This window comes from Mesoplodon mirus (assembly GCF_964341445.2).
Source record: "Mesoplodon mirus genome assembly, chromosome: 13".
NCBI lineage: Eukaryota > Metazoa > Chordata > Mammalia > Artiodactyla > Ziphiidae > Mesoplodon > Mesoplodon mirus.
Genome location: NC_138989.1, coordinates 25,369,200 through 25,395,923, shown reverse-complemented (window position 1 = coordinate 25,395,923; position 26,724 = coordinate 25,369,200). Strand labels below are relative to the sequence as shown.

The 26,724-nt window shown below is 57.3% G+C and overlaps 2 protein-coding genes across 10 annotated transcripts in view; one reads left to right on the top strand and one right to left on the bottom strand.

The window, feature by feature from the left end:
• Positions 1 to 1,464: 1,464 nt before the first annotated feature.
• Positions 1,465 to 18,495, bottom strand: RAB36 (RAB36, member RAS oncogene family). 8 transcript variants are annotated; one of them, XM_082641675.1, is made up of 14 exons: positions 18,311 to 18,495; positions 17,527 to 17,609; positions 14,644 to 14,735; positions 12,870 to 12,935; positions 12,379 to 12,480; positions 10,309 to 10,373; positions 8,750 to 8,805; positions 7,809 to 7,886; positions 7,453 to 7,543; positions 6,008 to 6,137; positions 4,687 to 5,770; positions 3,427 to 3,658; positions 2,769 to 3,013; positions 1,465 to 2,226 (listed from the first exon to the last, which is right to left on the bottom strand). In XM_082641675.1, exons 2-11 carry the CDS (start codon positions 17,593 to 17,595, stop codon positions 5,614 to 5,616), a joined length of 906 nt encoding a protein of 301 aa, XP_082497801.1. In that variant the 5' UTR covers positions 17,596 to 17,609; positions 18,311 to 18,495; the 3' UTR covers positions 1,465 to 2,226; positions 2,769 to 3,013; positions 3,427 to 3,658; positions 4,687 to 5,613. The 8 variants fall into 8 exon arrangements, with proteins under 8 accessions (XP_082497801.1, XP_082497803.1, XP_082497800.1 ...); XM_082641677.1 differs by having other exon boundaries at positions 2,769 to 3,658; positions 4,687 to 4,745; positions 4,833 to 5,770; XM_082641674.1 differs by having other exon boundaries at positions 2,769 to 3,658.
• Positions 18,496 to 21,880: 3,385 nt separating this feature from the next.
• Positions 21,881 to 26,724, top strand: part of RSPH14 (radial spoke head 14 homolog) — a 62,281-nt gene continuing 57,437 nt past the window's right edge. For both annotated transcript variants that reach the window (XM_082641531.1, XM_082641530.1), the window contains exons 1-3: positions 21,881 to 21,898; positions 22,980 to 23,246; positions 24,266 to 24,368. In XM_082641531.1, coding sequence (XP_082497657.1) covers positions 23,048 to 23,246; positions 24,266 to 24,368 — 302 coding nt within the window. In that variant the 5' untranslated portion in view covers positions 21,881 to 21,898; positions 22,980 to 23,047. The remainder of the gene's footprint in view (positions 21,899 to 22,979; positions 23,247 to 24,265; positions 24,369 to 26,724) is intronic.

The following is a 26,724-nucleotide window of genomic DNA, read 5'->3' as shown; positions in this document are numbered from 1 at the left end:
CAGCGAGTGGGTCCGACAGGACTAGAACCCAGGCCTCCAGAACCCCATTCCCTGGCTGTCAGCAAGGAGAATCCCAAAAGCACAAACATTTTTTCCCCCTTGCTGACAGGGTCTCTCAGTTTCTAGGGGGACTTGTGGGCTCATCAGGGACATTATCATTAAACACCTGGGAAAGAAAAGGATACTTTGGGGGGGGTGGCTTCATCCATCAGTGAGGCGTCCCTTTCTCTGGTTTGCAGGCCCCAACTCAGCCCCACCTTAAATATTGTACACATAAGCAAGCTCATATCAGAAACTCTGATGCTGTTTGGTTTGGGTTTGCAAGCTCCATTCTCTTGGTAGAGCAAGTGGCTTGTTGGGCACAAGGACACTGCAAGATAGTGGCTATCTCCCCATGGGACAGCTTGTTCTGGCCCCAAGGACACTCCTCCCATCCTCTGAGCCTTCCCTGAAAGCACTCCCACCCTGGGTCTCTGGTCCTTCCCCGAAGAGCTTTCTTATCATTTCTCCCTCCTGAGGAAGGGAAGAATGAGGAGGAAAGTGGGGTCCATATATATAACACTCTGTAGTCCCCCATTTGGTGTCTGTCCCCAGCTAGATCTAAACTTCTAAGAACAGAGATCTATCTATCTTGTTCCCCAGTGAACCCCCAGTGCTTACGACATAGTAGGTGCTCAGCCAGTGCTGGCCCGGGTGGGAGCGCAGAGCCCAGGGAGGAAAGGGTGAGGCGGGCAGAGCCAGGCCACAGCAGAGGTGTGTGGGCCTTGAGGGCGGGCATCCAGGAGGAGGCAGAGGTCAGGGAAAGGCTGGCCGGCGAGTTGGTCCTAAAGATGGGGACAGACAGGCAAAGATGGGGAGAGTTCAGAGTTCTGGGTGTGTCTGAGGAACAGTTGGGTTAGGGGGTGAGGCTGGTGTGGGCTGCAGGAGGTCACATCAGGGGTTTCGCACTCGTGAAAACCATCACTACAATCACCACCACTCCCAATAGATGTTTTTTTTTTTTCATCTAAAAACTAAAATGGAACAGGAAAGTGGATTGTTGGCGATGTCCCCTCCTCAACTTCCTTCATTTTCTGGGATATAGTTTTGTGGCTCTATAATTCATTTCACAATCTCTCTCTCTCTCTCTCTCTCTCTCTCACACACACACACACACACACACACACACACACACACACACACACACACACACACACACACACACTCTCGTACCCTCAGCAGCAGCCCTAGTGGTCCTTGAACCCAGACCAATGTTCTGGCAACCCCTCCCCGAGGCCATTCAGTCCCTTTGCTGGAAGGAGAGGCTGGGACTCAATGGCCCCCTCTGCTGGACAGAACGGAGAACTTCCGATGCCTCAGAACCCTGGGGATGGAAACAACCCCAGCGTCTGTCATGGGAATATCACAGTGGAGTATTATATGACCATGACAGAAAATGCAGCACCAATACATGCTAAACATTGATGAACCTTGAAAAAAATTTATGCCAAGTGAAAGAAAACAGTCATAAAGGGCCACATATTGTATGACTCCATTTACATGAAATGTCCAGAATAGACAAATCTATAGAAAGAGAAGGTAGGTTGGTGGTCACCTGGGGATAGGGGATGGGAGAAATGGGGAGTGACTGCTAATGGTCTCACACAACAATAAGTGGGGACCATATTTTGCTCCTTCCCTGCCTTGTCTGTACCCTCCTCCCCACCCGCTTTGGGGGCAGAGGCTAGAGGAGGGCTCCCTCCAAACAGGATGTGGCCACATGACCCCCATCTGTTATCTGCCATCCGTCAGCCCCAGGGAGCTTCGGGCAAGATCAGAAAATGGGGGCGATCGATACAGCTGTTCTCTAGCCCTGCTCGTTGCTCTGTGCTGGATGGTGCCTGGTGGGGTGCCTCTTCCAGGTTACCAGCCCCGGCCCGGAGTAGGTAGCCGGGGTCTCTGAGGGACTTCCCTGGCCAAGGGCTTTGAACAAGTGAGCTGTGGGCCTTTCCTCCCAGGCCCCCTTGTTTGTAACTCCACCACCTTCTGCAGAATCAATTCTGGATGAAGCCCTGCAGTGGGGGGCATCCCGGCCGAGTGCCCAGGCTGCCATTTCCAGCTTCACAGAGAAGAAGGGGCTGGGACAAGATGAGCTGGTTCCTGAAGGCATGGCCAGTGACATGGTGCAGGCTGTGGCTTCCAGTGGCCAGAGGCCCAGAGCACCCTCAGGCCAGGGGTGCCATCCACCTGTTGGGGATCAGGGAGCAGAAGGAAGGGTCTGCAAACAGCAGCCTGGGGACAGGCCGCACTACCCTGCTCCCTCCTGGGGCACAGGCTCAGACAGGTGGCTGGTGGCCCTGAATTCTGGGAGGCGTCTGGATGAGGGGGTGGAGCCTGGAAGGAGGCCGTGGGACAGCCACGCTCCCTGTCTGCCCGACATATGGGAGGTGACAGGGGAGGCCACAGCAGATGGCAGAGGAGCCCGGGGGCTGCTGGGAGGGTGTCTCGTCTCAGGGCCTCCTTGGGTGACGTGCGCCCAGGGCCCCCTGCCCCCGTCTCTGGGAGCCCCGAAGGCTCACAAGATGAGGGCCCTGTCTGAGCTGTTGCTGCTTCTGAAAGCTCCCCCACCCCACACCCCACCTCTCGTCCCCACCCTGGGCCTCCTGGGTCCCCGAGTCCCCTCTGTAGTCCCCGGCCAGGAACGCCTGTCACCCTGGCCTCTCCCAGGTTCTTATCTGTGTGAGGGTGTGAGTGGAGCAGTTCCCCTACCCATCACCATGCTCCATTACCTACATCTCAGGCGACCTCAGGTGTCCAGCTTAGGCTGCCCGGGTCCCTCAGGAGATTGCAGTCCCTCTGGGAGTGGCTCCCATCCCATCATCAGGCCGAAGTGGGCATTGGTTGGATCCGAGGCCCCCTGTTCCCTCCAGAGGCCACAGCAGGGTTGGGGAAGGGGGAGGCTCCTGCTTGCCAGGAGGCCGAGACCCCCACCCTGCTCTGGGTCACTGCAGAGACTGGTCCTGTGGCTGTGGGGCTGGGGAAGGACTGAGTAAAATCACGGGGCTCAGGAAGCAGGGTGTGATGGGGAGCGACTGATTAGCTCATTAGCTCTGCTGTGGACCCTGAGGAGGACCAGGTGTGGGACCTGGAGTGGGATTCCCGCTGGGATCAGACTGCAAGCTGGGGTGGGAGGCGGAGACAGAGGAGGGACCAGGAATGCGGAGGAGAAGTGCTCAGCTGCATCCTGTCACCTGGGCTCTGTGCTCAGGCTCCTCTCCAGTTAGGTGGAGACAGGAGGTCCTGATACCCAGCCCCCAGGGTCGCTGGGATGAAAGGGACTTCTTCCCCGTCCACTGAGTGCTCAGTAAATGGGGGTTCTGGCTACTCCCCCAAGAGGCTGGATGGCCCCATTCCTGGGTGGCCCCTGCTTTGGGCCAGAATTCCCACCTCCAATGGGCTGGAGGCAGTGGTGGTGCCTGCATGCGACTCCTTCCCCAGGCCTGCACAGCTTTCCCTGGAATCTTCTGTGTCTGGCTCTCACCAAGCTCCTCCCAGGAACAGACCTTACGCTTGAGCCCCTACAGCCCTCACTGGCTGCTGCCTGACTTCAGGAGCCTCTGAGTGAGCAGTGGGCACATCCGCCTCTGGCCACGGAGGAGGGCCAAGCACAGGACTGTCTCTAGGAGGTTCAAGAAGAGGCATCTTGGTGAGAGTGAAAGTGTCTGCTGGGAGACTCAGCGGGATTCCTGTCTCCCTGCTACATCTAGGTGAGCACCTGCCGGGGGCCTTTTGTCTAGGAGATGCTGGGGAGATGAGGTCACAGGGTTGCTGCCCTGGCTCTTAGGGTCCCACAAGGCGGTGGGAGGGGGGACGGGGGAGAAGCCCAAACATGGACACCACACCCAGAAGTAACAAGTGCTGTGGGAGCCGTGGGGGCTCCAGGAAGTCCTCCCAGAGAAGGGGCGCCTGAGCCGCTGGGCACAGAAGAGGCCTGGCACCTGCAAAGGCTAGTGACCACGGGTGAAGGCTGGAGCACAGGGGCCTGCAGGGTGGGCTGGGGCGGCCACTGAGGGGCCTCGAGTGCCAGGGTGAGAAAAGCGAAGGAGGGGAAGGGGCCCGGGATGGCTCCGAAGCTCTCGCATGCGGCCCTGGGTCTCCGCCCCAGAAATTTAAGTGCTTGTAGAGGATGTCTTTGTGGACTCGTGGTATCAGCGGAACCACAGCGAAGTGGTGTGGTTTCTTCTTCAGAAGAAACATCGAACAGTTGGGCACACATGGGGCAACAGGAGGAGAGTTTCACAAAGGGCCGTTTGGAGGGGTGGGCGCACATGAGACAGGGGTCCTGGCTCGGGGGCTAGGGACAGCAGGGTGCATTACCGCCCCCCAGTCCTGGGGCCTAGAGGGGTGGGGGATGGAGCCAGGACGTTGCCAGCCCACCTGACCAGGGTCTGCCATCCTGACGCTGTCTGTGGTGTGCCCCAAACCCGGTCATGGTGCACCCTGAGACAGCCTGCCCCTCAAAACTGGGTCTGGTAGGCCAGCCCACCGAAGGCCCAGAAAGGCCTCTGTGGGGAATCCCAAGTGTGAAAAGCTATAACTATGAGGATGGTCACTTCAGTTAAAAAAAAGCTAAAAGCTGGACACAAGCCAACTGTCCCACGGCCGGGCAGGGTGAATGGATTCTGGCCCATCTGCATGAAGGCAAACCTGCAGCTGTTAAGGGACGCGCAGGCTCGCTCTGGCAGTTCCTCGGAATGCGGCCTGCCCTGTGGGCGTGGGGAGAAGTCACTCTGGTTTAACAGCAAACAAGGCGCCGAGGTCGTGGCCGTGCTGTGTAGGAACAGGAGTCCTACCCGCTGCAGACGAGGCTTACGTCCGGGACCGCAGGGACTGTCACTCTGCGTGCAGAGCTCTGTGCTGCCTCGTTTCACAATAAGCACATATGCCATTCCTTTAGGAGTGATTTATATAAAGAAGTATCTCCTGTCTATAAAAAAGGAGAGCTAAAAATGTGGTGAAGGGGGAATGAACAGAAGCTGCCGAGTCTCCCGGCGGCTAACCACCTGGCTGCCCGAGAAATGCTCACCATCTACGAGAAACAGGCGGGAGCCAGACGTGCCACCTGCCTATGGCCATGGAGGGCAGGATTGGGGGGCACACACCCAGGGCTGGGGAGAGTGGGGTGGGTGGGGGCTCAGTAGCCCCTGAGGAGGAGCAACACGAGGGCATGGAGAGGGTTGGGCGCTCTGGGCGGGAGCTGGGGAGGGGAGACCTGGGTGTTCTTGCCCAATCCGGGTTGCAGCAGACAGGGAGCCTTGACTTCAGCAAGTGCCGCTTGCCTGGACCACCGAGATGAGGAGGATTCCGAGGCCGAGCCAGGAAAGTGGGGAAGAGGCCCAGGGGGATGCTGACTGTGCCCAGGGCGAGCGCCGTGGGCCTGGGGGCACGTGTCCATGCCTGTGGTCCTGAGCCTCCCGGGGCCGGGGGGCTGTCGGGTGACTCTGTAAGTGCAACTGGCCTTCCAGATGACAGCCTCAGTGCCCCCACCAGCTGGGCAGCATGGGGCCGTGGGAAGCCACTGGGGGCCTTCCCTGGCTCCCGACCCGCTAAAGAGAAGAGACGGAGCCCTGGGGCTCAGCACGGTGGGTGTTCCATGTCACCCTCCAGGTCACGGGAGGCACTGCCCACACGCATGCAGGCATTGGAGGCCTCTGACGCAGGCTCAGCTAACAGCAACCTGGGCTGGAGGGCCTCTTGCTGTCCTGGGTCTCGGGTGGATGTTCCTCCATCCCTGTAATGAGGGGAGAAGTCACCTGGCATCAACCAGGCACCTGCAGCTGATGGGGGTGGGCGTCTGAGCTGGCAGGTGGGCAGGGAGGCTACAGGCTGGAGGTCAGAGGGATGGGGGAAGGGGCAGCCAGGAGCCAAGAGCAGAGGGCGACGAGCCAAGGGAATGGTTGAGTCTTGGGCCGGAGGGTGGTGGACGCGGATTTCAGGCTGCAAGCCTCTCCCCAGCCCGGCCCATCACCTGCACGTACGGATGATGTCCCCGTCGCCGACCTGCGGCTGGGCACTGCTCCTCCGCTCCAGGTCCTGCAGCACTGAGTGCTCGAAGGCCAGGGCGGCCACGCGGCTGAAAAACGCCTTCACGTTCTCCCCTGTGGGCACGGGACAGCCATGACCCCGGCCACCTCTGCCCCTGCCCATGGATGCACTGGGGGGTGGGGGAGCCAGGGGTGCAGGAGCCAGGACAGCCCCCCCGCTGTGCAGGGGATAGGCTCCCCACCCTGGCCACCTGCCCTGGCCGCTCCTGAAAATCTCTAAACCTTGGTTTCCCAGCATCTACTCTTCCAATCAATTGCTACTGTGCACCCGTGGGCCAGGCACCGAGCAGTGTGGGCCTGCTTTCCTGTAACCTTTGAGCACCTCTCCAGTGGGCAGCCATGAGGATTAGAGCCACTGGCCCCCATGTGGGGCCTTTGTGCCTCCTCCGCCAGGAGGACAAGACCACCCATCTGCGCACAGGGCCCAGCGCCCGACATACATGCTGCCCTTGTGCAGTTAACAACCTATACCACCGCACAGGGCAGTCCTTCTTGGCCCATAGGGAGCTCTCAGGGAACATGCTGTTACTCCAATAAGAGGGTGGGTTCTCACAGCCTCAGGGACACCGTCAGGAAGGAGCAGGGGGAACTGGACATGGGCGCTGCCACCTTTCTGTGTTGGGCTGGAGGTGGTACTTCCACTCACACTCCTGCTGCCTCACCCAACCCCTGGGCAGGTGTCCACGGTGGCCCCTCGCCCAGGGTAAGGACTCCCAGGTGTACTTCCCGAGTCCCCACAGCCTTGGGGCCTACTGTGCCCCAGGCACTGAAAGTTATTTCATTTCATCCCTCCAACAACCTGTTTTCAAAATCTGTTCCTTGCTTCTCTGCATTTTCTCATTTTTCCTCAGTGAATCATATGGCTTTTATCATTTAAAACATGTTTTTCCATTAAAAATAAAACGAGATTGACAGCAACACCCCACTTCCCAGATGAGGATGATGAGGCTCAGAGGCGTTGGGGGCCGGGGTAAGCAGTGCCCGTGGGCGAGGGCAGCTCAGGGGCCGGGGACCCAGCGAGGCTGGGGCAGACTGGGTGGGGTGTTGGGGAGGGCTGGGGGGCCGTGAGGGATGTTTGAGTGCCTTCTATGATGACACCTGGGGAAGGGAGGGACAGCTGGTCACTGGCCCCTCCCACCTGTACCAGGTCAGGGGCAGGAGGCTGGTGTGGTTACAGATGAGGCTGCGTTCCAACCCCAGCGCCACCACTGCCTCCCCGAGGCTCTGGACGTGACCTCACAAGGACGGGATGGATGTGCCCCACAGCGGCCGCGGGGGTCTCACTAGAGAACACAGGTGTGCCACTCCTCCCATCCAGGGCAGGGCCCCCACCCCTGATCACCATGGCGGCAGCCCTGTGCCCACTCACCGGTCTTGGCCGACACGGACCAGTACTCGGCCTGCATCTCGTTGGCCAGGCGCACGGCCTCCGCCTCCGCCTGCTCGCACGCGGCCCCTGACTGGGAGAAGCGGCCCTGCTGACCCAGCTCCCTGGACCTCGGCACCTGCCCACAGGTGAGCCCGGCGGTCCCAGGCGAGTCTGAGCGCCAACGTCCCTCCCTGATGGGACGAGCCCCGAGCACTGGGAACCGAGTGCCCCTGCTTTCAGACCCCCGCCTGCAAGTTCCCACCTAGGCACATCCGAGTCACCCTCTGCTCCGCAAGCCCAGGCTGAAGGGGTCGCGTTTCCCGAGGCCGCCCCTGGCCCTGACCCACTCCACTCACCAGAAGGTCCTTCTTGGTCCCCACGAGGAACAGGAAGCAGGCGCCTGGTTCATTCTCCCTCAGCACGTCCTCCAGCCACTGCCTGGAACATGGGGGACAGGCAGAGACGGCACCCACCCCCCCAGGGGCCAAGGAAGCTGGGATGGGGTGCAGCCCGGGTCCTCCCAGGGCTGGGGGTTGCAAGGAAGGGAGCTTGACCCGAGCTGGCCTCGGGGGCCTCGGGTGGGTGGGGACGCAGGGGCGCTGTAGGGGGAGCTGAAGGCCCCGTCCCGGCCACGGCTCTACCCTCACCCTGGGTGAGTCCTGCACTGTCACCAACTGGAGTGACCAGCCTGGCCCCCCTCACAGGGCTGGAGATGCGGCTGTGAACACCCCAAACAAAAGCAAGGTGAAGGGGCTCTGGTCCGTCAGTTGATGAACCCTGGCTCTTTTTTTTTTTTTAATTAAAAAAAGTTTTGGGGTTTTTTTGGGCCGTGCTGTGCAGCTTTCAGGATCTTAGTTCCCTGACCAGGGATCGAACCTGCACCATGGCACTGAAAGCATGGAGTCCTAACCATTAGGCAACCAGGGAATTCCCAACCTCCAGCTCTTGCCCAGATCTCTGCCTGAGAGAGCAAGTGCCCAGTTGTGTCCCCAGATACAGGGCCCAGGTGAGGTGAATATGCCAGGCCCCTCGCCACAAATTAGTAAGGCTTTCAAGATGACAACAGCAGAGCACTGAAGCCAGCATGCGCCATTCTGCCCTGCCTTCTGCTGTAGCTGCAGATCTTGAAGGATAAAAAGGTAGCCAACAGTCATCGGCCCGTGGGTGGCAGGTGCTGACCAGCAAGCTTGGTCACCTGTACCCACTGTCAGGGGCCCAGCTCATGGCCCAGGTTTAGGGAGCCCTCCAGGCAGCTTTCTGGGCCCAAGGGTCCCATGGGGGCTGCAGAGCCCCAGACTTGCCTGGTGTGCTCCAGGGTCTGCATGTCAGTGAGGTCAAAGGCCGTGATGATCACTGCATGGGGTGGAGGGGGGAGCCAGGAGCCGGTCAGTGACGGGGGAGGCAAACACGGCGTGACAAGGGGGCTCCCGCGGAACTGATGGGGACGACGGAGGCTGGGAGGGAGACACCCATGGCCGCCCTGGGGACCCAGCCCCCCACTCTGATCCACACCCAGCGGCCCAGCCACAGGGGGCTCCAGGGAGGCAAGGTGAGCCCCTGCGTTCAAATCTCCCCTCTGCCTCTTACGGCTGAGGGAGTGCGGGTGAGGCCTTGATGCTGAGAGCCTCAGCCTTCGTCTGTGACATGGTGAGGACCACAGCTACCTCTAGCTCTCAGGGTAGCTCTGAAGACTAAGCTGGAGCAGCTGTTTTAAAGCTCTTGGCCTAGGGCCTGACATGGGGCAGACTTTCCCCCACTGGCAGCTATGGTCGTGCGGGCGATTAGCAACGACCAGCTTCAGGGGAACAATTTCTGAGGAGCAGGGTGGGCAGGAAATTGGGAGATGCAGCCCCCTCCCCCCAGCTCCTCTCATCACTGCCGTGTCTGGTCCCCTGTGCCCTGGGTGGCCCCATGTGGAGAGCATTCCAGAGGGCCTGTTCTCTTCTGGCCCCAGGGGTGTGAGCAGGGCTGGATGTGGGCCTCCCTCTGCACCTTGGCTGAAGGCTTCAGGAGGCCCACCCACGCGCCCCGCCCTGGCAGAGGGGCTGAGAAGTGAAGGAGGAAGCTGGTGGTGGTGATGACTGTGGCCGGGCTGCTGTCTGCAGGGCTGTGCCAGGCGCCTCACGCCTTACTCCCAGGGGGTATCATCCCCCCGAGAAGAGAGGCCACAGCAGATGTGGCAGAGCTGTTATTCCAATCCACAGCCGAGGTGCTCGTGGTTTCCTGATTTTGCTTTTTTCAAACCTTAGTGAAACTGTGACTTTTAACACCAGTACTGAGTGGACCTAACTGTACCTCATCATCTGAGTCTGGTTTGGATGCCTCGGACCGCTTGCTCTTACCTCTCACTGAAACCCTTTCTCTCTTCTTCCTGGTCAGAGGAGGGGGCTTATGCTGCCACTGCCTGCTGACCGGGAGGCCTGCCCAGGGCTGGGGCGCCCTCAACAAGGATGTGGTGGGTGAGGAGCCCCGCTGGCCCCCACCTGGGGGCCCACCTCCACTCCTCCCCTCCAGCCAAGCCCCGCCCCCCTGCTCCTGAGTTGACTCTGCTCTTTTTTCTGGGGTCTCTGCACAAGTACTCCCCACTCTGAGCATCTTTCTGAGCTGAAACTGGGGCTGAGACTTTCAGGTAGCACCCACTACCATGGGTCCCTAAAGCACGTGGCTGCCGAGGCTGGCCTGGGCCCGGCTGGAAGACGAGGACCAGCCCCCATGTTTCCTCAGTGGCTCTCAGAGGACAGATTTGGTGCCTGCACGGAAGACCTGGGCATCTCGCTGTGCGCCCGGAGGGAATTCACGGGGGGCCCCTGCTGCACATGGTTGAGGCCCCACTGTTGCCGTCACCCGGCTGCTCACCCTGGGCACCCCGGTAGTAGGCAGACGCGATGCACTTGAACTTCTCCTGTCCTGCTGTGTCCCAGCTGTGCCGTGACAGAGAGGGAGGGGGAGAGAGAGAGAGGGAGAGAGAGAGAAAAAGGGAAATGGAGAGGTGGTGGCAAGTTAAGCCATTGATCACAGTGTCCACAGCCAGCAGGCTTGTGGGGCCCTGGGCCGGAGACCCACGTGCCCGCACCAGCTGCATGGGTGTCACAAAGTGCCTGCTGCCAGCCAGCCAGCCCCACCCCCAACTCCTTATGATTCCTTCCTTGGGCGCCCATGGGGAACCCCCTCTCTGGATGCACTGTGCTCACAGGGAAGGGCACAGCCTTAGCAGTTCCACTGCCCAGATGAATGGAGCTGTAGCTCAGTCCCTTCCAACTGTGCCATAAAAAAGAGAATGTGCTCCCTGATGTGGCTGCTCTCAAGATGTGAAAGTCCACCTGTAGAGGCGACCCCGGGAACGGGACTGGGGCTCTGCCACTTGCTCATGTGTGACTGGGGTGTGGCTCCACCTTCCCCATGGCAGTGGAGGGGACGCTCAGCTCCCTGGGTGGGGTGCGTTGTCTAACAAGGACATGGTTTGCTTCTCTGATCAGTTAGCTCTGGCTCTCTGGAGGAGCTGAGCCCTGGCTCCATGGGAAAAAAATGCAACCATTGATTAATGATGTCTGCCATGGGCACAGTAAAGATAGAGGACGTTACCTGCTGAGATCTACTTGCCCTGGTTTAGAACAAGGCTGTAGGTCAAATTGCAGGGCTGAGTCTGAAAATCCACCCTTTTAAAAAATCAATACATCAAAATTTAAGTTTTCTCAGTAAACTAACAAGTAGACAAGCCATGAACAAGACACCAATAATCTGAAATTTTTCCAAGTGATCCAGCATGATGCAGAACTATTTGGCTCTTTCATTAATTCATTCACATTTCCACTTCTGAAGAATACTCTGGGTGGGAGCTGGGAGGGTGGCCTGGCAGTGGGGCCAGTTGGTTGGCTGGCAATGGCCTCTGTGTAGGACAAGGAGAGGCTGAGCTGGGAGAGCCCCCTGCTTCCTCCTGGGCCCTCTAATTAGACACAGCTGCCCTCCGCAGCTCCAGCTAGGCTGCCCCCAGCAGCTCGTGCCGCTTCAGTCTCCTGCCTCCTCATCCCCTCGGTCCTGTAGCCCTGCGTCTTCACAGCCTCTTCTGCTCTGGTCTGACCCTGTACACCCCCTTGGGCGAGGTTTGGTGGTACCATCTGCTCTAGGACTGCACTGGGGCTGGTCTCAGAGGAGCGGGCACTGTCTCGACACATTAGGAGCTGAAGTCCACAAGGGGGCGAGCTCCACCGTGATCACCACGATACGAGGCCCAGCCCGGGGCATGGAGGCCCGAGGAGTGAATCCAGGGAGCAGGGGCGAGCACCAGGGAGAGTGCAGGAGGAGGGGACCAGACGGAGGCCCAGGGAATGCCAGCAGGGGCGGCCACGCAGGAGAGGGCCAGGCTGGAGACCAGCAGGTGCCGGAGGAGAGGGGCTCTGGTGGGAAAGCGTGAGGCTGGGGGGAGACCCTGGGCTATTCTGAGGGAAACTAGAGGGGAGGGGCCGAAGCCGGGGGTGGGGGTGTGTGTGTGTCCCTGAGAGGCCAAGGCGTGGGGTCTGGCAGGGAGGAGACAGACACACAGACAGAGGGAGAGAGACGGGGGAGCGTTCAGGCCCCAGTAAGGCCTGTGGACCGTGTGGCCTCTGCTAGAGCCCAGCACGCAGGGAACGGTTTTGGCCCCGTTTTCCAGGTGGGAACAGAGGCTGGAGGGCTGAAGTGACTTGCCAGAGGCTGCGCTGCTGGCCTGGCAAATGGGATCACAGAGGGCCTGTGGGGAGCACCAGGGGAGGCTGGGGGCGGGGGCGGGCACATCAGGCTGCGGGGACTGGGGCAGCAGAGAGCCCAGCTTCACAAAGCTGCCCAGGGCTTCCTGCCTGCTCGCCGAGGCCTTCCCCGGGGCCTCCCCGGCGTCTCTGTGAAGCCCTCCACAACCATATGATGGGAAACAAGCGAGGCACGGAGACTTACATCTGGAGGCTGAAGGGGATCCCGGCGACCTCAAAGCGCTCCATCTCAAAGTCCACCCCGATGGTGGCCTTGTAGTCACGGTCGAAAACATTCTTGCAGAACCTGTGGGGGCCGAGGAAGCCATCAGAGGCCGCGTGTGGAGGCTTCACTCCTGACAGTGAAAGCCCGCCCTCAGGGAAGACCAGGTGGTGACGGCCATGGAGACGGACCACAGAGACAGGCCATGGGCGACAGAGCTGCCAGCGGGAACTCCGTGCGGAGAGAGGCTGCGGCAGCAGGAGACCAACAAGTGGGTCAAGGCAGTGAAAAGTACCGCATCTGCCAGCAGGGAGGGGAGCCTGTGGCCCCGGGGATGGTGTGACCAATGCCAGGCTCCTAGGACGCTGCGCTCCCCATGGACCCACCATCTCCCGGATTTCTTGCACCCCCTCCCAGCAGCCACATGGTCTCCACTACGACATGTGACGGAGCCTCCCGGGCCGGTGGCGCACCTGTGGATGAGGCTGGTCTTGCCCACATAGAGGTCGCCGACCACAACCACCTTGGAGAGTTTGAGCCTGTGAGGAGTACGGCATGGTGCTCTCAGGCGCGGTCACGGGAGCGTCTTCACGTGCACGGGCCCCTCCTTCCCTGCGTTCCCCACTCGTGATGCGGACAGGTCACCTGTGATACACTCTGGGATGTCTGTCCCCCTCGCTGGCCCTCAGAGGGGAGGGCAGGAGGACCTGCATTTGTTCTGGGGACTCTGTACCCCTGACCCCACTGGGTCCACGTCCCTCCGTGAGAATCACAAATGGGCACCATGGGAGGCTGAGTCTTGGGCTGAGGGAGCAGCGGGAAGAGCCCCAGGTGGGGCTGTGTCCAAGTTGGGTCACCTGCTCCAGAACTAGCTGCTGCCTGGAAGCAGAGTAGACACAGCCCCTCCCTCGAAGACGTGGCCAGGTGAGCTGCACCAAGTCACCAGGTGACACAGAGGTGCCCTGTTGCTGTCTGCAGGTGGAGGAGGCTGGTGGTTTGGGCGTGACCCACAGTCTCAGGAATGCTGCTGTGCAAGTGCAGGACACATACAGAGGGAGGGGTAGCTGCTCTAGGTGAGCAGGGTCCCCCCTCCCCAGGGAGCCTGAGAACCTTAGAGCCATGGCCCAGGCGTGCAGACCTGAGTCCACGACACGCCCCCAGCCTGCCTGGCCCTGGAACGCCCTCCAGGGTGATGGTGGTGTCCTGGCAGGCACACAGCCCCAGGCCCTGTACCCCTGCCTGCATCCCTTACCTTGGTGCTGCATCTGCTAGTTCTATACGTGTGTGTGTGTGTGTGTGTGTGTGTGTGTGTGTCTACGTCTGGTGTTTTGTTTTGTTTTGTATTTGGCCGCACCCATGAGGCTTGCAGGATCTTAGTTCCCTGACCAGGGATCGAACCCAGGCCCCGGCAGTGAAAGCACCGAGTCCTAACCACTGGACTGCCAGGGAATTCCCTGCGCTGCTAGTTCTGGAGCAGGTGGCCCTGACTCTGCTTCTCAGGGGGAGTAAAGGTGCTGCCGCAGGGCCACTGGGTTCCCCTGTGCCCCAGTTTACTGGCCTCCCAGCACTGGGGAAGGGTTGGGAGCTCCTTGGTGGGAAGCCCCTCGTGTGGAACCAGCACTCCCCCAGCAGCCGCCGCCATGCTCAGCCCGTGACTATGGCCACCTCGGCCATCCTGGCCTCACTGTCCCCATGTGACTTGTGAGCTCAGTCTTCTCCCTGAACAGACCATGAGCCCCTCAGGATGCAGGGCGGAAGCAGGACACCGCACCTGTTTGCTAAGAAGATGTGACCATGGCAGGACACCTGTGCTGCAGTGCCAGGCGCCCTGAGGCAGGGACGGGGTGCACACGTGCCTCTCCTTCCTGCATGTGGCCTGGTGAGGAACCCAGCGCGGAGTTCAGGAGCACGGTGCGGGGGGCACCCGCTCCGCCTGGGTGAGGGGGCAGGTGTGGTGGGGACTCAGAGGAAACCCCAGGGACCCAACACTAAGTCTGAGGCCTGAAGGGCAGGAAATGCTTCTGGAGGGAACACTCATGCTCAGACCTCAGTGCCGGCCTCACCGAGGTGGGGGAGCTGTTCCTACAGCAGGTGCGGCAGGTAAAGCCTGATAAACGGCTGATGCTCCTCTGGCCTGTATGGGGTGGCGGCGCCCGCATGGTCTGTGTACGAGGCTCACGTGTGCATCCACACACCCACACGTGCGCTCGGCCCTCCCCACCCTCCCCTGGCCAAGCCGGCACTCACCCGATGGTCCCCGTATTCCTGTGCTGGCAGGCAGCGCTGACCTGCCCGTGAAAGTGCTCCCGGAGCTGCAGGCAGGCGGCGGGCGTGTACCACTGGAAACAAGACAGAGAGACAGACAGGTGGGCACATCACCCTGCAAAGCTTGCCAAGCGGGCAGCAGGTGTGACTTACTACCCAGAGCTCCCTCCTTCCTGAGCCTCTGTCACATTCGTCCTCTACCTTGTCAGCGACTCCCAAGGCTCCAGGGTCTTGTGAGCCCCGAGGATGAGCAGTGGGACCAGGACACACCAGGGAGCCCAGGCGGGGATCCAGAGAGCTGTGTCCCGCTGGGGGCAGCTGTGCCCTTGCTGCGGGCGTATCAACCCCGTGTCCCCTCTGGGCCTCTTCCAGTGAGAGGAGGGGTGGGCTGTAAGGGCACTTATAGCGCCCAAATCCTCCTACACCTTCTACGGATCTCTGATGCCATTTTTGTTTTAAAAATATGCATATCTGTGCATGGAAAATGTCCTGGAAGGCACTTTCATCTTCCATATTTTTCAGAAGGCAGAACTGGATAGTGGTCTAAGAGCAGGGCCCCTGTGTCCACCCTCAGCCGCTGTGTGACCCTGGGTAGTTGCCTCATGTCTCTGAACTTCAATTTTCTGCATCTGGAAAATCTCAGGGACTTGGGGGCATAAAACGAGGTTATATTTGTGAAGCCACCAGCGCAGAGCTGGTCTGGCACATACATACTAAGTGCTCAGCAAACACGCCATGACACTTATCGAATGCAGGTTTGTTCTATAATTAGAAAAAATGATATTAAACAAATGAAAGGTGACCATCAAGTTTTGCGGTCAGATTGGCCAAGGCTAAGTGTGGGGCATGGCCAGGATGTGGGAGCAGGCCATGCTGGAGACGGCTGCTGTGCTCTGCTGTGGTCCCTGGGCCACCCCTCTGTCCTTCAGGGTCCCTGCGGCTCTGCCCTGGTCCACCTGCCCTCTCGGCTCTGTGTGACCAAGGCAGCAGGGACAGTGAAGGAGCTCGGCCAAGGGTGAGGGCGGGACCTCACAGAGCCCATGTCCTCATCTGTAAGGTGGGGACACCCCTCACGGCACCTCTTGGTCTGCTCACTAGAGGAGCAAGTGGGCAGTGCAGACGAGCGCTCAGCCCAGGGCCCCTGGCCACGTGAAGGTGTGTGGCCACCTCTCGGGAAAGCTGGCTGCTTTTCCGTCCACTTCCGTGTCAGTGTCAAGCTGGCGGCCAGCCAAGACATGGTGGTCAGTAGAGGGGTCCCAGGACTTGGGACAGATTGGAGAAGTGTGCTAGGGAAGGCTGGCAGGAAGTACACAGAGGGAAACCGAGGCACATGGGGTGAAAGAAGGACTGGCCCCATCTGACCACGAATTGCTCGGGTCTGAAGTGCTGTGGCCCTGGAGTGTGGGATGAACTTGGCCACAGGCAGCTGGGGGAGAATCTCACCTTCTGTGGAAGCAGGGATGCCCTAGCCTGCCTCCCAAGGTGGGGAAACGTCAGAGCTCTGGAGTCGGCCACGGCTGGGTCAAGTCTGGGCTACCCCACGCCCAGCTGTGTGACCTCAGGCAGTCCTCCCTACCTCTCTGAGCCTCATCCCACTTTGTAATTGGGGTCCTTCATCCCATGAGATCTGGACTGTTTTGTGCCGATCACACTTCCCTTCCTTTGGCTTTTTAACCCCAGTCCCCGCCATCCCCAGTCACCACTGTCAAGTTCAGTAGAGAAGCAGCTGCCTGGGCCTCTGATGAAATGGAAAGTCCTGGGGGCACTGTCCACGGGTCTAAGGCACCGAGTCTTTCTCTGTGCATGTTGGAGACAGAACTCGGGGTTGGGGGGAAGGCAGGAGAGGGGGAGGAGGAATGACTGCGGACCCCAAATAACCAGAGCCTACCCTCCTTCCCCCACCAGCCTGGACACAGATTTCAAGACTCAAAAGAGAGGATTTCTCCCCCCCCACACACAGCACCAAGCACTGATGGCAGGATCTTAAGCATCCTTCCCGATACCCTGCATGTAGAAGCAAACACGTGCATTTCTTTTCTCCTGCTCCTTCTCTCACACGTAGTGCTCAACAACTTACTTTGGCTCTCATTGTGCATCAGCCCCTGAGAGGTGCTCATGCCTCCCCGAGTCTGTGTCAAGAAGCAGCATTTTGCTGTCTAAGTGGCCCCCTCTCGAGGACATTATGTTGTGTCTGAACTTCTACTTTACAAATTGCTGCAGTGCCTGGCCCTGAGCATCTGAAGCACTGGGAGACATTATCCCGCTGCCCCCTTGGGAGGCTGAGCAGATTTGCATCCCCTGCTGTGATTAATAATGGATTTTAATACAGATGGAAGAGAGCTGTGAGTTTCCAGCAAGGACAGAAGGCAGAATGGTAAGGGGTGAGAACTTTGGATTTGGTGTCAGGAAACTGGAGTGCTGTTTGATAATGTCATAATTAAAATGAGAAAAACAGTGACCACACTTGGGCAAGGGAGCTCCCTTTTACCATGAGCCAGACACCCAATGTGAGAGGAATTATCCTTCTGTACCAGTGGCTGAGAGGTTGAGTAACTTGCCCGCGGTCACACAGCTTAATGGCATGCAGGATTCACACCCAGGACAGTCTGACTGCAAAGTCTGTGCCCTTAACATCCATGCCACACCTTCTCCTGGTGTCACTTTTCACTTGCTGGCCCACCTTGGGCAAGTCAACGCCACGCTTCTCAAGAAGTCTGCTGAGTCCCTGGGGTCTGTCAGTGAGGGACTGACCTCCCCGATTCACCTGCTTTGTTTCCAGTGGTGAGTGAGGTGGGGAAAGCCGGATGAGGGCATGGTGTCCGGAGAGCAGTGCACATATCAAGGGCTGGCCTAACGCCTCCCTACCTTAGGGAAGCTGGTGATGACGCGGTCCCGGCTCACCGTGGGCCCCAAAGGCATCACAGAGGACCTCATCCTTCCTGGGAGTCCTGTGGCCCCAACAGGGGGAAGAGAGTTAGGGAGCTGTGCAAATCCCTGGGGACTCCCCCAAAGCTGATGCCTAACGTTGCAGTAGCTTTGAAAACAGGTCCAAGCCTCCTTCTCTGTCAGGAATGTCAGGATGCCAGGGGTCATCTCTCCAATCTGCAGACAGTGTGTGTTGGGGCACGGAGGCGGGTACCAGGCCTGCCACCCGGCCTGGGAGTCGAGGAGACCTGTCTCCTGCCCGATGTCCACCAGGAGTGGCCCCTCCCTGAACTCAGCTCTGGGCTGAGTGAGGGAGCACAGTCACCAGGCTGTGCACACAGCCCTGGCAGAGGAAGTAGAGTGGGGAGGGGTCCCCCGCTCCTGCCCCTTAAGGGATAAAGGCTCTGGGTATGCAGGGTCCTCAGGGTTCAGCCCACAGGCCTTTCCCAGAACCACCCCAGCCAGCACCGGGCCCCTCCCGCCTATTCCACAGCCCCGGCTCCTTCTCCCTCCCGCTCCCTCCCCACTGGGTGGCCTTGACCGAGAGAGGCCTGTGGTCCTCCGCATCGGACCGTCTCTCCCCAGACCAGCACTGGGGGCCCGGGGTGTGCGGTCAGGAAACAAGGAGGCCCGGGGCCCAGGCCGCTTTCAGGTTATGCAGTGGGAGGTGGGCGGAGGATCACGCGGGCGGGAAAGGGTGAGTCCGAAGGGGCGGCTGACTCACCTGCGGCGGCTGCAGAGGCTCCTGACGCTGCCTAGTCCGGAGGGTCCAGTGGCCGCGATCACCATGGCAACGAGCACCACGCGGGACAGGCGGGCGTCTGACGAATCCGGGACGTCGGGGAATGGGCTCACAGCCAAAAGTGTTCCGCCAGCGCCTTGCGCCGCGATCACCATAGCAACCAGAGCCTCAAGGGAGACTCCGGGACGCGGCCCCAGCGCCAGTGATCACCATGGCAACAAGGGCGGGGCCTGGGGGGCGGGCCAGGGCGGGGCTGACCGTGGAGAGACTTGCGCACCTGGCCTCCCTGATGTCACCATGGCTGGGGAGGGGTGGTGGTTCAAACGTGGAGGGAATTATGTGAAGTGTTTAAGTACTTATTTTCATAATATAGCAAATGTGATCTTTTTCTTGTTATGTAAATATTTCGTGTTTTTCTTGTTATCTGGTAGTGAGGGAGCTCCAAGATCCCTTGACTTCCTTCCTTCACATCCAGTGTCTGATCTATCAGTAAATCCTGTAGCTTCTACCCTGAAAATTTGTCCAGTATCTTCTCTCTCCCTCCTACTTCCTCTGATCACACCATGGTCCCAACCATCATCATCTTCTCTCCCCTTAACGGGTCTCCTTGCTTCCACCCTTGCTTCTATCCTATTCCCAGTTCAGCAGCCCCCAGGGATCCCTTGTTAAAACACAGATCAGATCATGTCAGTCCTCAGCTCCAAACCCTCCAATGCCTCCTCATCGCTCTTAGATGAATAAAGTCTTTACAATAGCCCAAGAGGCCCCATGTGATTTGCCCCATTTATTCTCTTAGCTCATCTCCTACTGCTTCCCCCTCCCCCACCCCACCCCCATCCCACACATGCTCCACTGGCCTCCTTGATATTCCTCCAACACGCCAGGCACCGGGGTGCTTGCATCAGCTGTCTCCTAGGCCTGGAAGGCTCTGTCCCCAGATAGCCACATTGCTCAGATGTCACCTCTAGATGAGGCATCCTATTTACAACGGCTGCATCCTTCCAACCCCTTATTCTGCTCTATTTCTCCCAGGCACTTAGTATTTTCTAACACATTATATAACTTGCTGTTTATGTTGACTGTCTGTCTCCCTCCACTGAGCGCAATGAGAGCAGGGGTTCCTGTGTATAGTCCACCCCATTTATTGCATCAGCCAAACAGTGCCTGCACATAAGCAGGCATGGAGTGAATGTTAAATGAGTGAACAAATATTACATTTACAAAAAGAAGGTGAACACTGTTTGAAGTATGCTGCCATTACATTAAAAGGTAAATGAATTGTATTTACTCGTATAAATTTAGTTTATCAATGGAAAGATTCCAGTGGTTGCCATAGATAAGGATGATCCGTTGGCTGGGGACCAAGGAGGGAGGGAGACATTATACTTTCATACTTTTTGGATTTTCTTCTATGTGCATATATCAGCTATTCGGTAAATAATTCAAATGAAAATAAACATTTTGGAACAGAGAGAATACAATAATATCCCCCATCTCGGCCCTTCTGGGTTAGCCCTGATGTATTTCCGTGTGCTTCATACCTTTCCCATAGACACCTCCTCCTCTCTGCAATCATGGCATAAGAAAAGGCTCTTGCTGTAGCACTGGCATTTGATCGCCCTGCAGTGACAAGGAATGGACACGCCTTCCATTTCCTGACCTTCATCTGCATAGTTCTGAACCTAATGATGCCTGAATATCATATGCCTTGGCTTCTAGAGCTCACGCTACAACATTAATTTCCATAATTAATGGCTGTTTAAAGGCTGACCTGAGTCACTGAGCTTCTGTGAGCTAGTTTCTCTTTGCAGAGAGAGGCATGTGGGGCTAGATGGCTTCCAGGGGCATTTGTGAGATGGTAACCACAGAAATGAGATGGTAGCTTTGGAGAGGAGGACCGTGTATGGGACAAGGGAAGGGGATGCAGACACTGATAATGTTCTAATGGTGAATTCACAGGTGCTTATTATATTTTTATGTCTCACAAATTAACATATATGCTACATAGAATGTTATGTGTGTGTTTTCAAAAATAATAAAAAGGAGATTGAAAAACAGAAAATTGAAGGACGATTTTACAAAAAGACTCTCTGTAACCAAATCCTGAGAGATCTGGAATTCCCAACTTTGAGAATCTACTTGATTCAGCTTCCTGATTTCACAGGCAAGGAAACGAAGGCTCACACATTCCAAAGGATTTGCTTCATGAATTAGAACTAGATTTGGAACCCAGATTTCCTAAATCCCAGCCCAATGCTCTCCACGCCACCTTCGTAAAAAAGCTAGGATGCTCTAGGTTAGACAGACCCTTCACGACTTGGTCCTTTGAAGGACAGCAGTAGGGGCAGACATCCACATCACAAAATGGGGTCCATGGCACACAGATCAAAGTCAGTTACCTTCGTTTCAGAGTTAAATGTGCTGGAGGCCGATGCCTGGTGTCTTTGCTAGTGAATTTCACTGCTAAGGGCTCAGGCCTCAGGGTGAGCTTCCCTGAGTTGCTCAACTTCCTCCTCAGTTTACTCTGGTGTAAAATGGACCTGACTATGTACTTCAAGGGTTTGTTGTGAGGATCACACAAGATGGTGAAAGTGCTTTGATTATGAAGCTTGACTCAAATCCATTAACCATTCACTCCTACACTTACTGAAAGCCCTCCTGGTATATTCCTGGCACTGGGGAGGCAAGGAACCAGGACCGAAGTGGCCTCCACCCTCAGGGAAGTCTGTTGGGGGAAACAGACAAGCAAAGCAAGTAGAGAATAAGAAGAGGGAAGTGTGCCAGTGGGGTAATTAAGCTATAGGATCACTCGCTAATTTGGAGTTGGGGAGAAGGTCAGCTTCCTGGTGGAAGAGTACACCAAGTTGTGTCCTGAAGAACAAAGAAGTGGATAGTATTACAAGCAGCCCAGCTGCAGGAAAGAGTTAGCCATTTGGGGGATTAAGAAAGAATCCAGCATGTGTGGAGGAGGCCATCACCCAGGGCCTCGAGCGGTAGGCTAGGAGTCTGGACTCTGTCCTGAGACCAGTGGGGAGCCCTGGGAGGGTTTGGTGTATGTGGTGGCTGGCTCTGGCTTGCTTTCAAGAACAACTGCTCTGGCCAGCAGTGCACTGAGTCCACTGCAGGGGCTGACCTGTGTCGTCACCAGCCAGTCAGCCTGCCGAGGAAGGAGCCTGGACCAGGGCTAAGCAGTCCTGGGATCAGGCCTGAGCGATTCAGCAGAAGCTACTGAACCTCTTTGAGGTTCCTGTCCGTAAAATGGAGAATGTTATCACCTCACAGGTTTACTCTGAGGATTAACAGCGTGCCAAGTGCCCAGTACAGAGAAAGGCACACATAGACACTTCCCTTCTGCACTACGAACAAAGCTGAGCTGCCTTTGTTCCCCACAGTAACCCTGTAAAATATCACCACCCCCACTTTACTGCCGGCCCTGGCCTGGGGATGTTCACGCCTGCGCGGTGGGCGCCGAGTGTGCAAGAACTGCGTGGCTGACGCCGCTCGGGGTCGCCTGGCAACCGGGTCGCCTGGCAACGGGCGTTCGCTACAGAACATTGCGCGCTGAAGCAGGTGAGTCTGAGGCGGCCGACAGGGGCCAGGGGCCAGGGGTCCCCAGACCCACCGAGTCTTGGTCAACAGGCCCCGCGCCCTCCCACCCCAAGGCAGCCCATACCCCTTAGATGAGGGTAGGCCCCTGTCCCTGGCGCCCACCGTTTCCTGAGAGGGGAGACCTGATCCCAAATGGCTGGGCCCCCTTCCAGCCCGGCCCCCTCTCCTCCTTCCCTAGTCACCAGTTGCCCGGAATCAGAGTCCGGCTCACCTCTCTTAGTGGAGTCGATTCCCACAGGCTGGGGTTTGTCACTGCCACTAAACGCGGTCACAACCACCATCAGCTTAATAATAACTCAGCCAAAGTATCTGGAGCCCTGGTGAGCCAGGCTCGAGAGTCTCAGCGAATATGGCAGCTTGGCGGGGGTCGTGGGTTGGGGTGGGGGTGGGTGCTATTATCATCTCCCTTTTGAGCTGCAGAAAGACACAGAGGAAATAACTGGTTAAGGGCCACCCACTGGCTTGGGTCTGGAGCCCATTCTTAACTACTAAGCCACACTGCCTACAGTTGATCAAAGTGTGTGTGTAATAAAAATAAATCACACTTTAACCTTATTTCCTTCTCTATGGATGTGCCGGAAGCATCCGACTGTGGGTCCCTGATGGGTGAATGTGCTATAGACCCAGATTTGAACATTGGTTCCTATCCTAGTTTGTGACCTCCACAGCTCGTTGTCCCTAAACCTCAGTTTCCTCCTTCATAAAATGTGGGTAATGGAAGTCCCCTCCTCCTGGGGTAGCTGAGTTGGATATTAGGTATTGCTGGCACAAGATAAGCACTGAATGGAGCTGATACAGTGTTTGCTTATTTGGCTTAGTTTGTGTTTTCAATGCCTTTGTCCCAAGGCCCAGTCTATAAAGTATCGGGAGAACTCTGAAGTTTGCAGTTTGGGCTGCCACTTGACTGTGAAGTTTGGGCTTCACTGTGACCTTGAAAAAATCCCTTCATTGCTCTCACTCTCAGTTTGCTCATCTGTAAAATGGAAGTAAAAATGCCAAATCACAGTAGCAATGTTGACAACTTTTGGGTTCTTTTAATCAGTGGTTTCTGCAGAGCTTCACTTTGAAAGCTACAGAGCCGCCCTGTGCAGGAGTGGGAGGCGTGGGAAGATGGCCCACGCCCAGATCTCCAAGTACCTGCCCCCTGACATCAACCCCACCCAGGCTGCCATTGCCTACGGCTGCCGGGCGCTGCCCAAGCTGAACGAAGAGCTGCAGTCGGAGGACCTGTTGACAAGGCAGAAAGCCCTCATGGCACTGTATGACCTCATGCACGACCCCGAGCACGTCTGTACAGCCATCCGCATAGGTGAGTGTGGCACAGCTCAAGTGACCACGACTGGGGTCTGGATGGACAGACACAGAGCAGCTTGAGGTGGCCCCTTCACAGCATCCCTCCCAGCTGGTCAGTCCATCCTCAACTGGACACCACCAGTGGTCAGCCCCCTCTGCTATGACTCAACTCAGTGGCCACACATCCACCAAATAGGCTTTATCTGTCTCATCCGCAAGGCTGTCACTGAAGATAGGCACTGGCCTTACTGAAACCACACATACACGGGGACCTGTGTCCACTGTGTCCCACTCTCTTAATTACCCACATAAGAGTTGAGGTGATTTTAGTGGCATGGTTACATCTGTCCCAGATCAGGCCCACGATGAGTGAACTGCCACCTCTCCCACCAGCCTTATCTGAAGGGCTAATTTAATCCCAGAGATGGTGGCAGCAGTCCCAGTCTGGCCTCCTTCGCTGGGTGGAGCTTCAATAAAAAAGGTTGCTATTTAACGAGCCAACTCTGGGCCAGCAATGCCATACGTGCAGTGCCCGTGTTATCTTAGTCCTCAAAGCACTGGCCCTGGGAGGGAAGGAACCGCCTCAACCCACAGAGAAGAAAATGGAGGCTCAGAGAGAAGCAGTGTGAAGCTAGGGTTGCCCCATAAGTAAATAAGGCAAGATTTTTAGGTGCTCAGTCTGGCTTCCTGAGGTGTAACCCTTTCAAGGGTACACGACTAGTGGGTGACAAGGTTGGAATTTGACTTCCAGTCTCTCCAAATGCAAAGGGCATTTTCTGAACCCCGTGGAGGACTGGGAGGACGTGTGCAGAGATTCACGAGGGTGGTTGGATGACAGGGTCCTGGGGGATGAGCCTTTCTAGCACCCAGAGCCCCCGCCAGTGACTCTGAAACACTCCATCACCCACACGATGCCCTCACACTCCCAAACAGTAGAGCCCTGGTGCTCTCGTTCTGGACATCGGCTCACTTGTCGACTTCTAAGTTAGCTGGTTTCTGAGCTTAGTGAATGTTCAGAGGTTTTTCTGCCCGTAGGCTGCCTGGAGAGCCTGAAAGCTTTGCTGAAGGACACCAACGACCTGGTGCGCATCAGGACCACTGAGGTGCTCTGTATCATCGCCACCCACAACGTGGGCAGGTGGGCAGCTGCCTCTGGGTATCAATGTCACTCTTCGGAGCCGCACCCCTCCCCTGGGTGGCACACCCTTGAACGACCTTGAATGAGCTGCTTGCGGGGCAGGGAGTTAAATGAGTTCATGCACGGGAAGTGCCAGCCCCGTGGTGGCTTGGGTGGCCCTGGGCGCTCTCTCTCTGGTTCCCTCTCCCCACAGATGGGTGGTCTTTGGGAACTCACACACCCACTTGCTCAGGGCCACCTCCAGATGGCCGCCTCAACTCCTCGGTCCCCTCGACCCCCCAGCTCCCCGTTTCTTCTCTGGGTTCTGATGTCAGGTCCCTGGGAGGGCGGTGGCCAGCCCAATCCCTGCGCAGCCCTGGCCCAACAGGTCGCTATGAACTGGGTGCATGTGGGGAGGTGGTGACACAGTGAGCGCCCCAGTTCACAGGTGTTGCACCAAACAGGGCAGATGGGTGCCGGGGAGAACAGGGGAGTGGGCTCGAACCTGGCATCTGCAGGGCCGCCCTTTCCTGCTCTGACCTGGTAAGGCTCTTGGTCGAGTCTCACTGTTCTCATCTGAGACAGATCTGGCAAAGGGCTTTCTCTCATTCTTCCTGCTCCTTTTTCCTCTTTCTGGACCCGATTTGGGCATTAGGAGTAACCCCAGGGAGGGTGACGGAGGCTGAGAGGAGGGATGCTTGAAGTTTGGGGATTACAGGAAACTACGAGCCCAGTGACGGTAGGTCTGTTTATCCTCATAGGAGGTGTGGGGGGTGGTTCCCGGCTGTAGCCACTTTAGCAGGGCGACTAGGTGCAGAAACCGTCACTGACTGAGGACCTGATGTGACTGGCACACTGTTCTCCAATGTCCCTCCCAGCACCACCACAAGGGGCGGGGAGGAGCCCGGAGCAGGCAGCCGGTGTGCCCAGGGTCCAGGACTCCAAGACCCAGCTCACTCCAGCACACCACGCTGGACAAAGGGCAGAAGTGACCGGGGCCAACTTCTGAAGTCCACCGGGCTCAATGGTCATCTCACCCCTCAAGCCCTGAGTGACTGCCCATGTTGAAACCTCCTGCCTTCCTGGACCCACACGAGGAGTGACGGGAAGCAGTTGAGCGTGGAAGCCAGGGGCCTGGCCTCTTGTCACCTTGGGGAGTTACAGCTTACAGAGCTGACTTACCAGCAGGGTGACTCAGAGTGGGCGCCTGGACGTGGAGTGAAGAGGCCCGGACATCTCACACCGGGGGTCAGGGAAGGCCCCTGAAACTTGGGGGTCCCACTGTGATTTCCTTCTCCCAGAACGACTCATACAGACCTCACGGCAGAGCACAGTCAGGCACTTCCTGTGTGCTGGGCACTGGGCCAGGCCCCGCTCTGAGTTCTCATTTAGTTCTGACCTCAGCCTCGAGAGATGCAGCCTTGAAGCCCTCACCAGACGTGACTGGGCCCAGCAGTTAGTTGGTTAATCAGAAGGAATGGTTAAAAAGCCAGGATTGGAAGAAATTGTATCTTCCCTTCAAACAGTTCATCTTAACCCCAAACCCCTAAACCATTAGGCAGCCACCAATCCCTGTGTGCCTCTTCTTGGCTATGGGCCCACTGGATGGAGCTTCTCCTCATCTTTTTTGCTTAAACCAGCACCTGTAACATCATAGAGCTTTGATTCTTTAAAGTAGAGCAAGCACTCAGACATTAATGAAGTAATCTGCATGCAAAACCCTTCTAGAATCTTTACATTCATCTCACTATTTTTTAAATAAATTTATTTATTTATTTTTGGCTGCATTGGGTCCTTGTTGCTGTGCGTGGGCTTTCTCTAGTTGTGGCGAGTGGGGGCTACTCTCCGTTGCAGTGCGCGGGCTTCTCATTGTGGTGGCTTCTCTTGTTGCGGAGCACGGGCTCTAGGTGTGCGGGCTTCAGTAGTTGTGGCACCTGGGCTTTGGTAGTTGTGGCTCGCGGGCTCTAGCGCGCAGGCTCAGTAGTTATGGCGCACAGGCTTAGTTGCTCCACGGCATGTGGGATCTTCCCAGACCAGGGCTTGAACCTGCATACCCTGCATTGGCAGGCGGATTCTTAACCACTGTGCCACCAGGGAAGCCCTATTTATTTATTTTATTTTTTTAGACACTGACTTTGGAGTTTTCCCAAAACATTCACCTTTGTTTTCATAAGGAAATCAAAACAAAAACAAAAACCACCAACTCTCCTCCCATCGAATTGGCTTACCTGATATTCAGTGAATCTATATCATTATAACAAGAAGCTTAACAGGCCTACGTGGGTTTGGAGGCACGTGGCTGCCCTGGACAGTCTGCAGGTGTGTGCCCGGCAGGTGGAGAGAAGTGGTCAGCTCAGCCCGGCTGCTCAGGGGAGGT